The sequence below is a fragment of the Triturus cristatus genome, chromosome 1_2 (genome assembly GCF_964204655.1).
Source record: "Triturus cristatus chromosome 1_2, aTriCri1.1, whole genome shotgun sequence".
In the NCBI taxonomy this organism is placed as follows: domain Eukaryota; kingdom Metazoa; phylum Chordata; class Amphibia; order Caudata; family Salamandridae; genus Triturus; species Triturus cristatus.
Genome location: NC_140580.1, coordinates 1,132,514,592 through 1,132,535,861, shown reverse-complemented (window position 1 = coordinate 1,132,535,861; position 21,270 = coordinate 1,132,514,592). Strand labels below are relative to the sequence as shown.

Here is a 21,270-nt window from a genome sequence, read left to right as displayed (position 1 = left end):
CTTGGTAGTCCGTGGTAATGAATGTGGTGGAGATGTCTAGCAATAACCAGACAGAGCCCGTGGTCTGGAGCCCCTGCAGTAGGATGCCGTCAGTCTGGTAGACTGGGCAACAATGCTGAGGGAACTCACCCAGGTCAAACATACACATTAGAGGTGGGCGGAATTTGCGAAATTCACTTTCGCAAATTATCGCGAAAATGTTAAAAATCTCCGCAAACACGCGGAAATATCACAAAGATGCGGAAGTTTTTTTCCCGCCCGTTCGCGGTATGTTCTGCGTGGTCGCGGCTCGCCAACTTACCCATGCGGTTGCTCGCGGGCGCGGCCATCTTGTTTTCACTTGTCTCGCTGTGCATGATCGCGAGAAGAAAGACGTGATCGCGCGACGAATGACATTACTGCGGGTGCGAACTGTGGCGAGACAGCGCAAATGGCTACCAACAATCCAACATCTCGTGGAGAACGCGACCGGATCGGGAAAACTTGTCGGTGAACGCGGGGATTCAGGTAAGGCGCTCGCGCGCACGCGAGAATGTATTATTTTACAGCGAGAGCAAGCAAAAAATTTCCGGTAAAATGTGGATTGCGGACATCTTGACATTTTCGCGCTCTCCGCGGAACGCGAAAATGTCAAATTATCGCAATTTCCGCGAGCGGAACGGAATTTTAGCCCAGGCCTAATACACATGCACCAAGGGGGAAATAACTCTGGACCTCAAATTAAAAGGCAGAAAGGGAAGGATTCGCTATCAAAAGGTGTCCATCAAGGCCTGAACATAGGGGTTGGTCCTTTGCTTCTTTCCTAAGGGCTCTGAGTAGAGCATGACCCCTTCCAGAAGCCACACTGACTGCCTCAGTTGCAATACTGATCACAGAGGGGATGCTCTTTAATATAGTGGTTGACAACACCAGAAGAAAACGGTCTAGAAACACACAAATCCTCCATGGTGCAGGGTGCAAATTGAAGGACAATTATTGTCGGGGTAAAGCCTAGGATTTGAGTAACACTGGTGCTGGAGAGGAACTGGAGTTGGGAGGACTAAGGGCTGGCAGGACTGGACCAGAACTTGAGTTGTCAATATTGGACCAAAACGGGAACCTGTCAAGACCAGAACTGGAGCTGTTAGGACTGGAGCAAAGCTGGAGCAGACAGGACTGGAGCAAATCTAGAGCAGGACTACAGTAGAAGCAGACAGAACTGAATAATACAACTACAGGAGCAAGGCACAGGAATTACAACATACTGGTACACTGTTCTTGGCCCCTTTGTATACTAGAGGAGGAGGATCACCTGACACGAAGGGGCTAGTCTTCGAGCAGGAGCCCCATTACAGAAAGAGACTGGATTCAGAACCGGAATTGCCCCAAAGGAAGCGGTGGACCCAAAGCAAGAACCACTTTACAGGAAGGATTGGCTTCAGAACTGGAAATACTAAAACAGTGTTTATGTTTGGAGGGCCTTTGGAAAAGTAATCTCTATTTGATATCCATCTTGGAATGGATTTGTGTTTAGTAGCCATCTTGAAATGGGTAAAGTGTTCAGTGACCATCTTGGAATGGGATTTTGTCAAGAGAGAGTTAAACCGATGCTTCCTGCTTGCAGCTGCATCTGTTGCTAGTCAAAGCCAACTAAGGGGCATATTATCAAAGGGCCAGCGATAATTATCGCTGGCCATGCTTAACGATAAATTTCTTATCGCAGGCTATCTCTGGAATTTATCGTTCTGGTAGCGCGTTATTAACAACGCGTTTCTCCAGGGCGATAAAAATTCCAGAGATATCGAGATTATCGCCGTTTTACAGGGAACATCGCTGGTTTTCCAGCGATGTTCCCTGCAAAACGGCGATAACCTTGCTGATACGACCCGGTGGTCGTATCAACATAATCCACCCCCTATGTCAAACATAGGTAAGTCAGGATTTTAGCATAAGTTATACTTTGGCGAAAACAGCCGTTTTCGCCAAAATTTAACGTCTGCTCAAATCCTGTGGGCTGCCTTGTAAATATTGCGATGTGAACATCAGCAATATTTGCAAGGTAGTCCATCAGGGGTATGCCCAGTGACGCCCACTTTGCATCTCATTAGAGATGCAAAGGGAGGCGCTGGGCAAAAGGGTGCTAACATGCGATTATGCATGTTTGCACCCTCTTGTAAATAGGGCGATAGTTTTATCTCTGCTTTTTTGGCTTTTGAAGCCAAAAAAGTAGAGATAAAGCCCTTGTAAATATGACCCATAGTAGACTCCCTTAGGAGCTCCAAGTTTCATTGGAATTATGACTATCAGGAAAAAACAGGAAGTGGCTGAAAATATATTGAATAAAATGTTAACCTGCATTGGTTCTTTCCTAACAAAGTATTAGTACATCAGAGGCTTTCAGTGGTACAAGATACAACAGGGCAACAGCCTGAGGCTTGAACCCTGATAATGGCAGGGTCAGCTCTCCAGGTCTTATGATGCAGGTCAAAGTGTTCTAGGTGGTTGTTTGTGTCTTGCAGTGTTTCAGAAATATTCAACCAGGACATGTATGTTCTTCATAGGATTGCTGTGAACAGGCTAAAACTGAGCTTTGAACTGGTCATTCTGTGCAAGAGCCCTGTCTACCGACCTAATGGCCATCAGCTCTCCTGAGGAAATGCAAGGAGAGACATCCAAAAATGTCACCTTCTGGGGTATCATGACAAATGCCTCCCTAGCTTTGGAGGAAATAGGCCAAGAGGCAGATGTACAACGGTACTGGATACGCAATTAATGTATGGATTGTGGTGTGCACGCTGGACAAACTAAAAATCAAGGAATGGTTGGGTATGGCAATGGCAACTATTTCCTTATGGTTTCCAAAGGTTACACATCAAGGCATTATTTGGACTTGTACAGGGTGTAAAGCCAATTCAGTACCATCTGCTGACCATACCAAGTCTGTTCTTTCTTTCTGATAGTAGTAATGGACTCAAACCTGATAGAAATAAATGCCAGACAAGCGTGCGTCCAGAAGTGCTGGCACTTGCAGTTTCCGTCCAGAATCCAGATGTCACAATTTGTATCAGGGACCGAAAATTAAATATTTGCAATCTTTGAATGAAGGAATGTATGAGTGTAATAGTTATTCTGGGGAAGGAATGATTGGCAGTGCACTCAGAACAGTGGTACCGCTTGGCAAACGCACTAAGAAAAGGTGCCTAAGCTAAGAATCAGAAACTACATTTCCCAATAATATTCACTGCACTCTAGAATCGCGTCCCATAATGCTTTGCAGGGCATTTAGTTGGGATTGTATTTTTTCCCATAACTGTGCTTGGAGTGATCCTAGGAGGATGGGAACACCACCGAATCGTTCAGCATGATGTGCTCTTTGTGTTCAAGGCATCTGCTTGGTTCTCTCCCTAGGTTAGGGGGGACACCACAATCGTCACCTCTCTCACTGCTTGCTATATTTTCATTTTCACTTTTGTGAGATGACTATATGCATTTTAGCATTTAAAGATAGAGGTACTTGTTGTTATACTAAAGGTATGTGAGGTTTCTGTTTTATTAATTGGGATGAGGTGAGGGGAGTGTCACCGTTACTTCCGCCCACCATTACTTCCGATGATGGAGTAGGACCCTGATGCTGCAGTAATCATTATGGATGTCTGCGTTGTTTGAGGCTGGAGGGGGTCACCTGACGTGTGTCTGGCCTCTACCGTGGAGCTGTGTTGCATGGTACAATAGTCTTGAAGTATTTTGCACAGAGTTTGAACAGTTGATATTTGCATCAGCTTGGCTCTTTGAACCACATTCTTAATGTTCCCCATGAAACACTCTGCCATGACATTGGCTTATGGCCATAATGGTGTTATTTTCCGATGATGTATTCTGAGGTAGGCCATGAATCTGTGAAACTCCTCTCCATTGTCCGTTTTGAGCATCAGGGGAGTGCCCCAGGTTGCAAATATCTCCTCCAGGATGAGTAGTGTAACTGGTGGTGAGGTACATGACACTTGGCCCACTAGAGGGAAATGAGAGTATTCATTGATGATGACCAAGTGGTACCCACCAGTGTCCAAAGGCCCATAAAAATCAGCGGCCGGTGTCGACCAGGCAGCATCAGGGAGGTCTGACATGCGTAGTTGCTCTGGCTTAGGCGGTCTCCCTGTGGTCTGGCAAAGGTCGCATGTCAGGATCATTTCTTCTACCAGACGGTCAAGACCTGTGAACCATACGTTTTTCCCTAGCATTTGTTTTGCTGCCTCCACTCCTCTGTGGCTTTCATGTGCAATGCTGACTGTTCATCTGTGAAGGGTCTGAAGCATTACTTTTCTAGTGCCACGAAGAAGTATCCCTCGCTCCATTTGTAACAGTTCTTCCTGCACATGTTTAAACACGTGCATTTCCTTCTTATTGACCCCTTCATTGACCTTGCTGTTGTTTGTTATGTGTCTCCACCTCTGTTGCCTCATGATATGTTTCACCACTTCCAGCGTGGCGTCTTGCATTGTTTCTATCAGGTCATCCACCGTGATCTATGGTGGAGTGTTTTGTCGCAGCACAAAGTTAATGTACTCTTCAGCCATAGACGGTGTCTGTTTAGTGGCCGGCAAGGGGTGTCCCTGGCTTGCGGACGATTCTAAAGTCATAGTCCATCAGATGTATCCCCCACGCTCAATGCTTGGTGGTATTTTGGCATTCAGATTGCTGTATACCGTTAGAAGTGCTTGGTGGTCTATCACATTTGTGAATGGTTTCCCATATACGAACATGTGATAGTGCTCACATGCCGACGCCACTGCTCTCTTTCTCTGGATGAGAGTATGCACCCCCTTTACACTTCTGTTAGGCTTCTGTTTGCATCTACAACAATTCGCCTCAGACAGTTGCGGCCAGGCTTGTGTTGGGCTACAATAGCTCCCAATCCCACTGGGCTAACATCCACCGTGAGTTGAGTGCAAAGGAAAGTATCAAAGTAAGTGAGGTGATCCACGGCTGAATCACCTCACTTACTTTGATACTTTCCTTTGCACTCAACTGAATGTCCGCAAAGACTTTGGCACACTCTGGGGTCCAGATGAATGGCTGCCCTTGTTTAGTTAGTTCTCAAAGTGGGGTACTGATGAGTGGTGAAGTCCTTGATGGAATGAGCACAAAATCTTGGTAGCTCCAGGAGTGACCTGACTTCTGCAACATCCGCAGGGGCCCTTGTCTTGTGTCGCGTTTAGACTTTGCTTGGACCCGGTTGCATTCCGTTTCATGAGATGTGTCCAAAGAAGATCAGTTTATCTCTCTCCAGCTCGCATTTGTCTTCATTTACCGTCAGTCTGGCTGTTTCCAGCTGACTTCATGTTTAGGAACATTTTTGCCACATCATGAAACATGAGACGTTTTTCGCCCTGCCACGATCGCAAAAATATGGTAATTTTTGTAACAGTTAATGTTGAATTGATTTTTAGTTAACACTAACAAAATAGTTCTGCTTAAGACAGTCCACACAGAAAACTGTTATTGTTCATCGAATGCACCGTACTGTTTTGTACAGGGAAGCTCTGCAAACAATACTTTTATAGTACTGAGCGTTCTTTTCTCATTGTGCACATAAAACTCACCAAAGCTTAACCTTGAAGTGAAAAATGATGGGCACATTTTCCAAGTTGGCTTGCTTGAATTACAATTAAAAAGATCTTGCTGCTTGTTGATAACTGTCTTGCTGTGAGGATAAAAACCTCAAACAAATGAAAGTAAAACCGCTCAAACGGCATAAAGAGTGTAAACTGTGAACATCCCAAAACTTAACTGGCTGGGGGAAAAACTGCAAACCCCAAATCATTTTGGAATATGAACTTGAATCAAGAAGCCCAGGAATATCGAGAAAATGAAACATAATTATTGAACATAAACGCCCTATTTGACTTAAACCTTACACAACAAAAGGTCCTACTACTCAGAAATCAAACCGTGGTGAGAAGGAACAGCCCCAGTGAAGGAAATGAATGAATGAGTACATTATTATCAATTTCTTGAGAATTGTATAGCTTTAATTTTATCTTGGTAAGCATGTTCTAAAGGGCTCTGCAATTTTCATTATCAATTCGAATCTGATGGCTGTGCATTACCACTGTTGAGAGTGGGGATGAGGCATGACTCAACTGGGTCCTGACGCAAGGGGTTAAATATGTCCATTATGGTAAATTACATTGAAGTGGCCTTCTGACTATTACAAGTTGTCTCCCTCTAAAAAGCAATTATAACCTGCAAACTGAGAGGCTGTAAACTCTACCCACCTCAAACCAACAAACATCTCACCTATATTCTCATCCCTCGTGACCTCTTCACTACCCTTGGCGCGGATGGCAACAACAAATTCCTAACAACGTCAATTCTGGTAATCACTGGCTCTGCATTGTTTGCTTCTTCTCTTTACCAGCAAATTCCTCCCATCCTGTGTCCTCTTTCTCCAAAGCAGCTGTGCCTACTATGCCATCCAGTGCCAAGTGCCTAAGGCTCTGTCATTGGAGCCACCTCCACTTTTCTCTCTAAACAAATTTTCTAGGAAATGTTGTCCAATTCCTCTTACAACCTCTTTACCAAGGATTCCCTGGTCTTCCTTTCCTTCCTCTTATTAATTGACTAATTAAGCAGCTGACAGATTGATGTTTTCATAGCTACCCAAATGAGTGACATGGTACTACACTTTAGAATGGGGGACGAAGATGGATTTTTGTTTACAGGAAGAGCCACATTCACATCCGTTTATGAATAAGGGCCAGATTATGATCATCACACAGGAGAACAGAAAGGATGCTGCAGGGAAAAGGGGTGGGGAAAAGAATGCCATGCCAGCCATAGGGGTAGGGCGAATTTACACAATGGGAAGCAAAGCCTGGGATGCAGATGGTAAAATTAGACTAGGATGATATACATGTAAAATAGAGAATCCCTACAGAAACCCCAGGGTCTTGGTGAAGACCTCAAGTAAATAATAGGTTCTGGCGATCAAACCTCATTGAGAAGTTCAAAGGGAAAATGTATAGGACTGTTTTTTCAGTATTAATTTAATGTGTTTCTATGACAATCAGGTAATTGTTCTTCCCAATTCACAAAAATGATTTTTAGTGTAAATAGTGGACACTTGAATAGTAACACAAAATATGTGGTGACTCTTTTTGCACAGATCTATGAGTCCCTTTCGAAAGAGACACCTAAAGTGACAATTGTTACATGTTTGAAATAAACAGACCTATATTATGGTTAAGGGCCTGATTACGAGTTTGGGGGTCCATCGGACAATGAAACTCGAGGTGGCGTGGCGGGAACCGCCGCACTGGCAGTCTGACCACTGCATTACGAGTACGGCAGTATCCCCATCATAGGACTGCCGCAACCGCTGGAGATCTGTGATCCTTCCGCTGTGCTGCAGCGGTCTTGCCTAGCAATATGCTGTCGGGGGCCGCTGTGGTACAACTAAGCATATTAGGAGTTTCCGCACAGCCACAGTTTTCATGGGGGTAAGTCTGCCATAAAAACTGTGGCGGTGAGGAAATTAAGGGGGGGATCTACAGGGCCCACTTTTGCCTGTGGGCCAGGGGATGCATGCAGGGAGGCACATGTTGTGCCTCCCTGTCTGTGTGCACCCCCATTGCAGTACCTTCCTAACAGGCACTGCTGTGGGACCGCCAAAGCACTGTCCGCCAAACCACAAATTAACTCATAATCTGATGGGCGGTGTGTGGATGACTTTGGTGATGTGGGAGCGGGCGGTTGTGTGGCGGCCCGCTCCCACACTGCAAACTCGTAATCAGGCCTTAAATCTATAAGCCCCTGGCACAAGCAGGAGGCTGTCCATGCAGAGATCAAAAAATGAGTAGTTGAGAATGGAGAAGATGACCCCTCCAAATACAATATATATCACTCTCTTTTGAGGACTTGCTATACCGATTTAGAAATGTATTCTTCACGTTAGTGGTCCAAATATTGGAAATATTGGAAATTGCTCAACTGTCCATCTACGTGGAGAACAATAACCTGCAGATTGACTTTCATTTTAGTTCTGGTCCACGCCCAGGAGAACAAAGAGCTGCTCGTCACTGGTGACATAGGACAAGTATGTCAGTGGATTACTAGACTCCTCAGTGGCATCCGGCACATTTCCCATTACACCCCGCTCAATCGCCAGGCTCTGGTCAATGGAATCTGAGCAATCCCCTTAACTTGGCTCTCTTCCTTCCTGAACAACTACATCAAAGAGGTCGATCTAAGTCGCTTTCCTCTCTGATGTCACCACCAATAGTTGTTTTGACCCTGAAACAGGTTCAATGTAATTATGTAATTTTGCAGCCGTAGGTTTACTGCATTATTATGGATTTGATGCGTTTGCCACATAAGCCATCAGATGCTGAATAATCTGTCATTTTTAACAAAAGGAAATTCTATCTCAAACAGATAAAAAGTTACTAAAAACATGGCGTTAAGAGTTGTTGTGGAGTGGAGGACCCTTCACAAAGGCTGACGTGTCACCATTCTGTTGTTAACTGGTTGTTAAATTCATACTAATGAGGTGTAAATTATGCCTAGACAGTTAAAACAATAGTAAAAATAAGTAATATTATTGCAAAATGTGCCTCTTGATGCCACCTAATTTTCCTTCTGAGTCGCATAATTCCAGTGTCCCTGCCCTTAACATTTTGCCTTCACCTGAATACCCTAGTGACTCTCATCAATTACACCTACACCACTGCTCACACATGTACATGATTGATAAAGAGATCTGCCATAAATAGCAAAGAAGTCCTGAGAAACACCAATAGGTTGTAAACTGCATTAAAGAAGTGCAGAAATGGATGAAATTCAACTTGCTCTCCATCAAAAGGTCTGGATATCAAGATCCAATCCTGCTCCAGGGCCCGGTAGACCCTTAAATTCAAACTGGCTCAAATGATTCTCTTTCAGTGTGCAGAATGTTTGCAATTAGACAATTGTGTTCAACAGTCAATCAATCAATCAGCGGGGCTTGTAAAGTGTGGCTTGTCACCCCAGGGGGTCTCTGGGCACTGTGGAGTTTGAGTTATCCTTGATCTTAGAGGGGTGGAGGTTGAAGAACCAGATCTTCAGCTGCTTGCTGAATTCCTTGAGAGAAGGGGTGGTGCGCAGGTGGATGGGGAGGTAATTTCAGGACTTTGCGGTGAGGTAGGAGAAGGAGTGGTCCCCGCACCGGCGGCGGTGGATGCGTGGGCTAATGCGAGAGAGGAGGAGTGGAGCACTCTGGTTGGTCGGTGGAAGGTCAGGCCGTTGTTGATGTAGGTGTGTCTAGTATTGTGGAGGGCTTTGTAGGTGGGAGTGAGGAGTTTGAAGAGGCATCTCTCCTGAACGGGGAGCCAGTGGAGGATCCTGCAGTGAAGGGTGATGCTGGATCTTCTGGGGAGGTTGAGGATGAGTCTCGCTGCCGAGTTCTGGGTGGTTTGGAGGCAGTTGAGGAGTTGTTTGGTGGTTCTGGCAAAGTCAAGTCGGCTGGAGATGATGGCCTGGGTAACAGTCTTCCTGGTTGAGATGGGGATCCAGCAGAAGAACTTGCGGAGCATGCAGAGGGTGTGAAAGCTGGCAGCGGAGAAGGCAGTGATCTGTTGTTTCATGGTGAGGTGGAAGATGATGACCTCCGTCTTGTCCAAGTTGAGCCTCAGGCAGTTGGTTTTCATCCAGGTGGAGATGTTGGTCAAGGTGGTTTAGAAGTTTAGTCTAGTGGTGTCTGGGTCTTCAGAGAAGGAGAGCACGAGCTGGGTGATGTTGAGTCCATGGGTGTGGGCAATGTTGGCCAGAGGTGTCATGTAGGTGTTGAAGAGTGTGGGGCTGAGGGAGGGTCCCTTGGGAACACTGCATATGATGTCTTTGGGTGTGGAGGCGAAGGGTGGAAAGAGGATGAGCTGAGTTCGTCCAAAGAGGAAGGAGGTGATCCAGTCGAGAGCCTTGCCTAGGATGCCTATGTGGTGGAGTCTGGTGATGAGAGAATGGTGAGAGACTGTGTTGAAGACTGTCGAGAGGTCGAGGAGGATGAGCGCGGCTGAGCTGCCTTGGCCAAGAAGGCATCTGATGTCATCTGTGGCTGCGATCATGGCAGTCTCGGTGCTGTGGTTTGATCGGAATCCTGACTGGGAGGGGCCGAATAGGTTGTTTTCTCAAGGAAGTTTGTGGGTGGAAGGTTGATGGCCTTCTTCAAGACTTTTTCAGGGATGGGGAAGACCAAGATGGGTTGTAATTTTTTTGTTTGTTTGGTTTGGTTGAGGGATTCTTCAGAGTGGTTTGACTACTGCACGCGTCTAAGCGCCAGGTATGGTGGCTGTGGTGATGGAGGTGTTGTTGAGTCCTGCAAGGGAGCGCCCAACAGCTTCACTTCCTAGACTGTAGATGTGGTGAGGGCATGGATCTGAGGGGGATCCAGAGTGGATGGAGCTCATGATAGAGATGGTGTCTTCCAGTGAGAGTTGCTTCCATTCTGTGATTCGGTGGAGGGTGGAGTTGCATGGGGTGCTGATGTGGTTGAGGTCAGTGGATTGGGGGTTGAAGTTGCTGTACATGTCGGTGATCTTGCAGTGAAAGAAGTCTGCTAGAGTGTGCAGAGGGTTTGAGAGGGTGGATGGTGTTCTCGGCTGAGGGGCAGGGGAACTGCTGAAGAAATCCTTGGTTGGTGTTCACCTCTAAGCGGACAGTGAGGGCTTCTTTCTTGTTTTCCTTGAGCCAACGGTGGCAGCTGTTGAGGGTGGTCTTGAAGGAGTTGTGGTTTGTGGGAGTCTTGTCGGAACGTCATAGTCTTTTTAGCTTCTTTCAGTGGCGTTCGAGGGTCAGAAGTTCGGGAGTGAACCAACAGGCTTGTTTGGTGGTTCTTCCGCTGGGAGTACTCTTTCGAGGTGAGGTCTGGTTTAGTTCAGGGTGGCAGTCCAGAGGGGTTTGGTGACTTTACTCCAGTTGCATCCGGAAAAAGCGGGATGTCTCTTGGGGGCTTCCAGCGTGCAGTCCATGCAGTAGAGATGTGGAAATTTAGGTTGTAACTGAACATTATCTGCGCCATCTTGCCTCTCCCCAGCGCCACGCACAGCGAACGCACGGCCGCCATTTTAGGCACCCCACTCTCTCTCCCCGCTCATTGTCGATCGCCAGCGCGTTCCCCTGGCGCTGCAAGCATCCCCCGCGCGCCGGCCACCCCCGCTCTCTCATACACGGGCCATAAACCCTCTCCTTCTGCGCGACCCTGCCATGGAATCACACCCCGTGCCTGACCAACACCTCCTTTCATCCCATACATGGTCATACATCCTTCCTGATAACCCCCATCCTCCGCGCCCGATTGTCCGAACCGATCCCAGGCCATCACCTAGCCCTACGGATGCAGTTTATTGCCCCTACTGTAAGGAAAACACCCCACATCAAAGGGATTACAGCAGATCAAGGCCCCCACCCCCTGAGACCCGACCGGTTGCACACACCCCCGGGAATCGGCGGAATGTCCAGCTGTGTGATAGCCATCTCCTACTGTGGGTGGGGTGGGGACTTCCACTGTAGATATGTGTGGGAACGAGCTCGAAGTGGGGATTCCGAGGATGTTCTTTCATGTAGCAAAACCACCTCAAGAATGTGCCATGTATGATAAACCTGCAATAAAGTCATAAACCTGTGTATAAGAGGCCAGGCCTCAGAGATGCAGTTAGAGCACCTCGTGACGATACCTTGCTGTCTGATCTGATGTGTTCTGCTCCGACGGAATAAAACTTTGTTTCCTGCCTTCCAGTCTCTGGCGCCTGCCTCTTTCATTGGTAAATTATCGAATGGTTTGAGAGGCGATTACCGCCGGGCAATACTTGAAAGGTTATCGACTGAAACTGCCGCTACCATTTAACAATTGGCGTCCCAAGCGTGGGGCCCATCAGCGACACATGGATCCAGTGGGAGAGGTCCCGACGACAGAGTGAACGACTGCAACGATCGGGAGAGCTCCTGCCCGATAGACCCTCGTCTGGCAGCCGATCATCCGAACTTCACTGGTTCCGAGCAGACCTCTCTCGAGTGATCTACGGTCCTGACTGGGAACCATCAGGAGTGCCGCGGCAAATACGGAGAGTAGAGGACGATCGGGCGCTGGAGGCGGAAGACGAGAAACTGTCCACGCGGTCCGGGTAAGGTCGTGAAACACGACAAATTGCGAAACGATTGATTGATTGAAAATACTAGTATTACTTATTGATTGTTCTCTTTGAGATATTCGCTGTCTACAAACGGGGAGGAGTAGAAATACTCTCTCTCTCCCTTTGCAGATAGTGAAGGGTAGGTAACGCAGACTTTTGTCCCCGTTGTAACCCGTCGTGCCTATCTTTATCTCCCCACTGATTGATTGTCCGAACATTGATTGTTTTGAAGAATAGTGCTCTTTGAGATATTCTCTGTTTGCAAATAACGTAGAATAGAAATATTCTGTCTAGTCTTTGCAAATAGTGAAGGGTAGGTAACGCAGACTTTTGTCCCCATTGTAACCCGTCGTGCCTATCTTTATCTCCCCATTGATTGATTGATTGTCCGAACACTAGTTGTTCGATATTGGTTCTTTGGAGGTATTCTCTGCTTACAAATAACGAGGAATAGAGATATTCTGTCTAGTCTTTGCAAGCAGTGAAAAGATAGGTAGTGCTGACTTTTGTCCCCGTTGTAACCCGTCATGCCTATCTTCTCCCCACTGATTGGTAGTTGGTTCTGCCCGGACCGCTTATTAGAGGTGAACCATCCGGCTCCTCTGGAAGGCACCCCTAATAAGGACATGTTCACTAAAAACGAACTAATCGCCGTAGTTTATAGCAAGCTATGGCATAAAATATACAAAGGGGGACCCCGAGAGTCAGTGGCCACTGGTGGGATCCTTTTTGACCCTACAAAACTAAAGTAACGCTAGGAAATAGCCCTTTGTGGGATATATGAAACTAGGGGAAGGAGCCAAGCTCACGGTCAAGATGGCCACGAGGTAGTTCGGCTCCATCGCTCTCGCTGCCTAAACATGTCTGCCCTACCACCCACCCCGCCCAGTAAACACGACAAAAATCCCACACAACAGGAAGCCTGCTGGTACTCACCATCGACGTCACCGAACTAGACTAGGATCACGCACAAATTGGACTATGCCATTTCCCGATTACACAGTAACTAGATTGCAAATATGTACAACACTCCAACAAAGTAGTATGATTAAAACATTTTAATAACTTATAGGTATAACAACATTCCGACAAGGTGAACAAGTTAAAACACGTTTTGAACAACTATTTACATGACAATCTGCTGCAACCTCCATCCCAAAGCATTTACGTCCGCGTGACACCGTCCTCGCCTCTCCTACCTCGAAGTTGCAACATTGGCCTGTTTTGGGCGGTCCTTTTAGTCGGCTCTGGGCTATAAAAGCCATGCAAAAATCCATCGACATCAGTGGCGGACAACTGTGCGAATAGGCCGGAAGCTACATGCGGCGCCAAGACCCTGGCAACGCCGAGGTGGGGCCTGCCACGTTGTGCGGATCTTCCCATTCTCTTCTTCTTCCTTCAACAACGAAGGGTGCCCTGGCGGGGGGAAGCGACGCGGACGGGCCTCCCCTGCCTCCCCAGGTGGAGGCTCGCCAGCAGATGAGGGCACCCCAACCGTCTCTTTCACCGACCAGCTGAGTTGCACCCTGCCATTTTACTCGCCGACCAGCTGAATTGCACCCCGCCGTTTCTTTCACCGGCCAGCTGAGCTACACCCAGCCATCTCACTCGCCGCCCAGATGAGTGGGTGCCCCTGCACTCACCGACCGGCTGCAACGGGACAGCCATTCAAGTCTTGCCTGCCGGGTAGCCGCTCAGGCGCAGATCCACTAAGATTGCCATTAGCGTTTGATTCGTGAGGTGGGTCCCCGCAGCAGAGTGATCGGGGACCCACCCCGGTGCCTGTAACGAAGAGCTGCTGCTGCTGCCTTTGGACTCCGGCGGTCGGTTCTTCGGATCCAGGCCTAGCCCACCGTGAGACGGCCCTGGACTCGGAGGCTTGTCTGCTCGGGCGTGGGCCCCACCCCTTGAAAAACACCCTCTCAGCTTTGCAGGTTCTGCGGGAGTCATTGACATTCGACTCCCGTGGGCCTCCGGTGGGGACAATCGCCGCTATTTTGCTTGATTATTCCACGTTAACTTGTCCTTGCCCCGGGCGGCAGCCATCTTGCCTCCGTTTGGTGCCGTAAAAGATAGACTGATTCAGGGCGACAGCAGAAGAACCCGCCTGCTGTCCCGCCCCAAGGACGGACCACGGCATCGCTACAAAACCGCGGGGATGCCATGCTGACGCAAGCTGACGCTGACGAAAAGTTCTCGAACTACCGAAGGGGATTCTGGTCCGGCAGCTAGTTAGTGGAAAGACTTAGACTGTGCACTGGACCCACCCGACCTCGCCCCAAAATGGCGCCGAGACGCCTCTCACACCGTGGCCGGCCTGAACGGTTGTAGGCCCGTATTTGTATACTGACATTGTTTTAAATAAAGGGCTTCTTAAAGGAATTACGGAATCAGTGTCATGACAAATCATCTAGGTTGGTAAAGGTTTTTTTTAAATAAATGATTGTTACTCCCAAGCAATAGAAAACAGATAATGCAGACCCCATTTACCTGAATCTTTTTGATTAACGGAATTTGTACCCGTCACACCTGTCTTTTTCCAAGAGTTGTCAGAAAATGGTCGACTATAGCTTAAGGTATATGCCGAATGCAAGGTATGGTATCTTGCACCATAATATACGACCGATTGAGAAACACATGTACGACCAGGGAACCCGAATTTAGGAGATGAATGAAATAGAGCATCTTTGTCTCAGAAGAAAAGAATAATAGGTCTGTGGTATTACCCACTCCTGCGGCTAGCCTGGTACGTGGTAAGTAGAACTTTTTCGTGTCTACGTGCGCTAATGTACTTTGAATACTGCACATCCCCTCCCCTCTTTTTCCCCTCTATAGGTCACGACGAAGTTCCGACTGAAGAATGGAGTGGACATGGACCGCACCGTGTTCAATATAGGGAAAAACATAGACAAACGTTGTGGGATAATGCGCAAAGTGCAGACCACCATTGGGAACATGAAAAGCTGTATGGTATGATTGTGCGTGTGTGCTACGATTATGCGGTATGACTGTGTATGCATTTCATGCTTGGGTCGCTTGAAGAGAGCGTCATCGTATGATTGAAGTGCTCGTCCATCGATCAAAGGGAGGGGAGTAAAAGGTCCGACACCCCCCCCCCCAAGATAAACTACAAAAATACTGAAAATACGCAGCATGCATAGGAAAGAGGACAGAAAAGGAGAGGTCCCCATACTCAACGTAGCCCTGAGTCTCCGTCTTAAGTTTCTGCGCTTGATGCATGTACTGTCACACCCTATCCGGTATTTGTGTGTGCGTGATCACCGAATTTATGTCTTTCCCCCGCTTGTGTTTTCTTACATAGAACCGACCCATGCTACTCCATGTTGTGTGTGCACCAAGTAGCCTATTATCGTACACATGTCTCTCTCTCTCTCGCGTTTTGTGTCGTACATATGCCAAATAGCCTACTTGATGCGCCTCTCTCTCTCTCTCTCTCTCTCTCTCTCTCTCTCTCTCTCTCTCTCTCTCTCTCTCTCTCTCTCTCTCTCTCTCTCTCTCTATCTCTCTCTCTCTCTCTCTCTCTCTCTCTCTCTCCTCTCTCTCTCTCTCTCTCTCTCTCTCTCTCTCTCTCTCTCTCTCTCTCTCCCCCTCTCTCTCTCTCTCTCTCCCCCTCTCTCTCTCTCTCCCTCTCTCTCTCTCCCTGAAGGCTTCCTTGCCCTCTTTCTTTTTGAATAAATTAACGACACATACCTCCTCAGTCTGTGTATAATTGGCCTCAAACACGGCGGTGTTCGAACAAATTGACAGAAACAAAAACGACCGTACTTTACCACGTTACTACCTCTCCTTTCTGCAAATGTTGAACTTAATTGGTTGAGAAAGAAAGGACAGGTAAGACGACTGATGTCTCCCAATTTGGCCCTCATCACGGGGACTATATGTCAGTGGTTTTCGTTTTAGAGCTTTAACAACATCATCTCCACCGCCCAGAATTGCCTCCGCCCAATTACCCCAAACTAGAATGTCTAAGCACCCCGTTCTCCCAAAATAACCCCAGCCCTGTACTAGCCGTCTCAGAGTATTTCGAACGAAACAGCTGATGACCTTATTCTCTAAAGGTACATCGCCTAAACTGATAAGGGTTACCTATTGTCTCCAGCAAGAATAATGTTTAGCTTATGTCCCTCCCCGAAATAGATACCTGTGAACCCATGACAGTAGCACCTTGCACTTTTTCATAAACTTAGCAGTCCTCGGAGGAAAATGTGTATTAACAGAACTTGTGTTGAGATGAACGAGTCTCTACCGGAGAAGCCGGTTCGATTTTTTTAATAGACCAGAAGGTTGACAGATGTCAGGCTTCCTGCAACGATTATAGGGCACAGGAATCGACACCTAGCAGGCCAGACGATGGACAGGGACACCCACAGAAACCTGCACCACAGCAATGATTAATAAATTAGTAACACACACTGACATAAGAGTTAATAAACACCAATCATACAACAACCGATAAAAGCATTTCCCCAACTACTCGGTGGTTGGGAGAGAGGATGAAGTGTGTAAATGTCTTCCCTGCCAACTCTCTAAGATTTTGTTCCTTGTACTCATTCAAAGATAACCTGCGGCCATCGGAAGAGAGGGGTCGGACGTGACGCACAGCCTGGCTGCGGACCATGGAACATCTATGGCATCGACCAAGGGGGAAGCAACGAAGCAAAAAGGGCGTGAGACGAGGCACCATTATCAGCATGAGAAGCGATAGAACGAAGGGCTATCTCGAGGCCCCCTGCTCGCTGACCAGCGTGCCTGAAGTCCCAACCCGTCGGGCCCGATTGATGGGCCCAGTGCTGAAAGATTCTGCTCTCCTTGGTCCGCCTTTTTTTGATCCGATCCCACTCCACCCCCTCTTCCCTCGGCATCCCAAAGCACGCCGCACCCCTTCTCTCTCTCTCTCTTTTATATGGATTTTGAATTTGACTTAACTACAGAAGAACAAAAAGCGGGTACCCCGTCTCAAAGTACCTATGATAAAATGTGTTAGGGAACAGGACTGTGATCGGAGAACAACGAATGGTCACACCCTGCTACGTGAAAACTTGGATTTGAGCTGGACCTTAGCTCCACCGCCGGTGCTCAACAGTGCCAACACAAGAAGAAGAACAATAAGAGCTTACCAGTGATGGCTCACTATAATAGGACACTGGAAAGAAGCACTCCCTTCCCTGACTGTAACTCATGTTAAGTTGAATTCCTCTCCCAACCACCCCCCTTTTTTTATATTGACTATCTTCCTATCGAGTTTTCATGATATTGCGTCAGTCACTTCCAACTGTACACTGAGAAGTTAAGAAACTCTAACTTTGTATAATGACATTCGTATAACACCAGCCGTGCACACGACTATACTGACTATTTTTGATCCTCACGAAGTCTGGGCCTTGAGTAATGTACGAAATATCCCTTGTTTTGCCAGAAACATTTTTTTTGCTTTACAGTATCATGTTTGTGCTCAAACAAGCTCCCCTCCTCCTATCCCTGGGCCTGACATGCGGCACAGCTGATGTAATTTTGTATGTACTACCTCCTCGCCTACTTTATCAACTGTATGTAACTATGTACAAATGTGTCAGATTACTCCTGCCTGTCCTAAAAACTCTGTACCTTTAAGGAATGCATGAAAAACATTCACGGTATTATAGCTAAAGGGTTAACGAAGGTGAATGTCGGCCAGGCAAGCTGGCGAGATATGTTAAAAGGGAGGACTGTGGAAATTTAGCTTGTAACTGAACATTATCTGCGCCATCTTGCCTCTCCCCAGCGCCACGCACAGCGAACGCACGGCCGCCATTTTAGGCACCCCACTCTCTCTCCCCGCTCATTGTCGATCGCCAGCGCGTTCCCCTGGCGCTGCAAGCATCCCCCGCGCGCCGGCCACCCCCGCTCTCTCATACACGGGCCATAAACCCTCTCCTTCTGCGCGACCCTGCCATGGAATCACACCCCGTGCCTGACCAACACCTCCTTTCATCCCATACATGGTCATACATCCTTCCTGATAACCCCCATCCTCCGCGCCCGATTGTCCGAACCGATCCCAGGCCATCACCTAGCCCTACGGATGCAGTTTATTGCCCCTACTGTAAGGAAAACACCCCACATCAAAGGGATTACAGCAGATCAAGGCCCCCACCCCCTGAGACCCGACCGGTTGCACACACCCCCGGGAATTGGCGGAATGTCCAGCTGTGTGATAGCCATCTCCTACTGTGGGTGGGGTGGGGACTTCCACTGTAGATATGTGTGGGAACGAGCTTGAAGTGGGGATTCTGAGGATGTTCTTTCATGTAGCAAAACCACCTCAAGAATGTGCCATGTACAATAAACCTGCAATAAAGTCATAAACCTGTGTATAAGAGGCCAGGCCTCAGAGATGCAGTTAGAGCACCTCGTGACGATACCTTGCTGTCTGATCTGATGTGTTCTGCTCCGACGGAATAAAACTTTGTTTCCTGCCTTCCAGTCTCTGGCGCCTGCCTCTTTCATTGGTAAATTATCGAATGGTATGAGAGGCGATTACCGCCGGGCAATACTTGAAAGGTTATCGACTGAAACTGCTGCTACCATTTAACAGAGAAGGAAGCTGTTTTCTGTCCAGGTCAGCTCAGTGGTGTGGGAGAACTTTGCGCGGTCATTGGTGGAGACAATAGGATCTAGGGTGTGTCATGCACTGTGAGTGGGGGCAGTGACCTGTTGAGCGAGGCCAATGATACTCTTGTTTTTGGGAAGTGATGTAGTATTGGAGTCAGAAGGGTTTTCGAGGTGGAAGTTGAGGTCACCCAGGAATATGTAGTGACTGGAGTCTATCGCTAGAGGGGCGCTGAAGTCCGATATGGCATTGCAGAAGTAGGCACGAGGACCCGGAGGTCTGAGGGCGAGGGTTCCTCTGGTAGTGGCTGTGGCGTTGAGTTTGATATGGAAGATGAGGTGTTCCCTGATTGATGTGGTGTTGTCATCCAGGGCGGTGCAGTTGAGGGAGTCTTTGTGGATGATGGCAATGCCTCCGCTGGGTTTGTTGGGGCGGTTGCCGTGGATCATCTTGTATCCAGGGGGCTTAGCGATGGAGAAGTCAGGTGCGGATGCGAAGTGAGACAGTTTTCGGTGATGAACATCACATCTGGTGTGAGGGTGGTTAACGTGTCTCATAACCTCCATGGCGTGCTTGCAGAGGGACCTGATGTTCAGTAAAGCGCAGTGGAGCTGAGGTCTTTGGAGGGGTGTGCGCTGCAGGTTGGTGGTAGCTGGGGTTCTGACATTACAGGAGAGGCAGCAGTGTAGGCAGGTGAAGGGTCCTTTGGGAAGGGGGAGAAATGATGTAGCAGCTGTTGTCACGTGGCTTGGGCTCAATGTTCTGGAGTTCGCTGGCAGAGTTGCGGTCGCGGGCTTTGGGACATGGGGTTCTGGCGCTGGGCGCAGTCCAAGTGCTGACGGGCTTGCCTTTGGAATGGCTTTGATGCACCCGCTGGGTGCGGCCGTGCAGCGCAGTGACCTCCATTAAGTAGTCCTGGGGTGGTGGCGGGAGGATGCCATGGGGAACTGGAGCAAGCCTATAGAGCTGGGACAGGGGATGGCAAGAGTCCGACCATGGACTGGGCGACGGCAAACAAGAATGCAGTCACAAGAGCAAAATAAACAGTAATACCAAAGCACACAATTCAGGCAGAATGGGAAAAGGCAGCGGAGGCTGAAGTGACCGGGGCACTAAAAAAATTGTGAAACATGCAGCCTTTACGTGAATGAAGAAAATGAAAGACAGAGTTATGGAATTAAACAAGGATTACAATGGATTAAAATGGTTTATTCAATTTATGATGGAGTCTAAGGAATATATTTTGAATTGTCTGTGCAATTGTTGGATGGAGCATCACGTTGCTCCAAAGGTTATGACGTTACTCACTCGTGCTCTTAGGTCAGGGCACAACGCTAGTCTGCACGCAATTTTTTTTGCCTATGAGCATGTTGCAAAAATGGACTGTTAACTAGATAGGTGTGCATTCTGTCACTTTACACAAACAGCAACTTGTCAGCTAGATTTTTGTTACATGGCAATTACCCGCTCACCCATATGGGTCATTGATGAATATGTAAAGCATTGGTAATCCCACTCACGACCTCTTTGCAAAGCACAAGGGCTGATTCACAAAGGGCTTCAGCACTCGTGGTGGAGACCCCACAGTCATAATAGGGGCCCGCACACTTGGCGGTACCTCAACAATGGGTAACTGCAGTACAGAGGTCCCGCCACAAGTGTGTGACCCCAGCCACAACTGTAGGTCCTCTGCAAGGAGTGTGGAGCCTCCACTACAAGTGTGGGACCCCTGCAACGACTGCGGGACCTCCGCCATGAGTGTGGGACCCCCGCCATGAGTGCGGAGGCCTGTTGTGAATCGACTCCAGAGTGAAGAGGCTCACGGGTGAATGTAGCACTGTACAAGACCAATGAATACACAGATGACTGTACTGACCATAGCTGCAGGACACTTGTAGATCCGCAATGATCCGGAGTATGTTGTTCATCTGGTTCGACCTCTGTTCGTTCTCCAAGATGCTCCCAGAAGCCGGGTACGCAGAATCAATGTAGATGATATCCAGAAGATAAATTCCTGAAACAGCAACAAAAAGTGACTGTTAAAATTGAAGGACATAAACACACAGGTGCGTGGGAAAACACTTAGCCAGATAGACCAGGCCTTGCTATAAAAGACATTTCAAGTTGGTCCAGTTCACATGTCAAGAAATCCATCCTGTCCAATATTTTTATTCTTCACATTGTTACTTGTAATGATTGTTTCAGACTGTACATAATTCCATTAATAGTGACTCGAAGGAGCATATGGCCTAGAAAAGACCTGGATGGGCTACTTACACTTGGAGCCCGATTAAGAGTGAGGAGGGGGTCACATGTGGAGATTTTGGGTGATTTACATTTTCATTACCAGCCACTGCCAGTCTCTAACATAATTCCTCCTTTTTCAAAGAAGACCCCATTGAATAGAGAATAACTATGCCGGCCGGGCTAAAACGGGCTGAGTCCCAAATGGAATTTCTAGATCCTTGGGGTTTAATGCAGATATTTACCAACTGGTCTGAGCAGAGCAGAATGTAAATG

At 47.8% G+C, this 21,270-nt stretch overlaps 1 protein-coding gene across 2 annotated transcripts in view; it reads right to left on the bottom strand.

Annotated features, from left to right (window-relative positions):
* RALGPS1 (Ral GEF with PH domain and SH3 binding motif 1) overlaps positions 1-21,270 on the bottom strand; it is a 1,694,135-nt gene that overhangs the window by 516,587 nt on the left and 1,156,278 nt on the right. For both annotated transcript variants that reach the window (XM_085613823.1, XM_085613822.1), the window contains exon 10: positions 20,627-20,764. In XM_085613823.1, the coding sequence (XP_085469949.1) occupies positions 20,627-20,764 (138 nt within the window). The remainder of the gene's footprint in view (positions 1-20,626; positions 20,765-21,270) is intronic.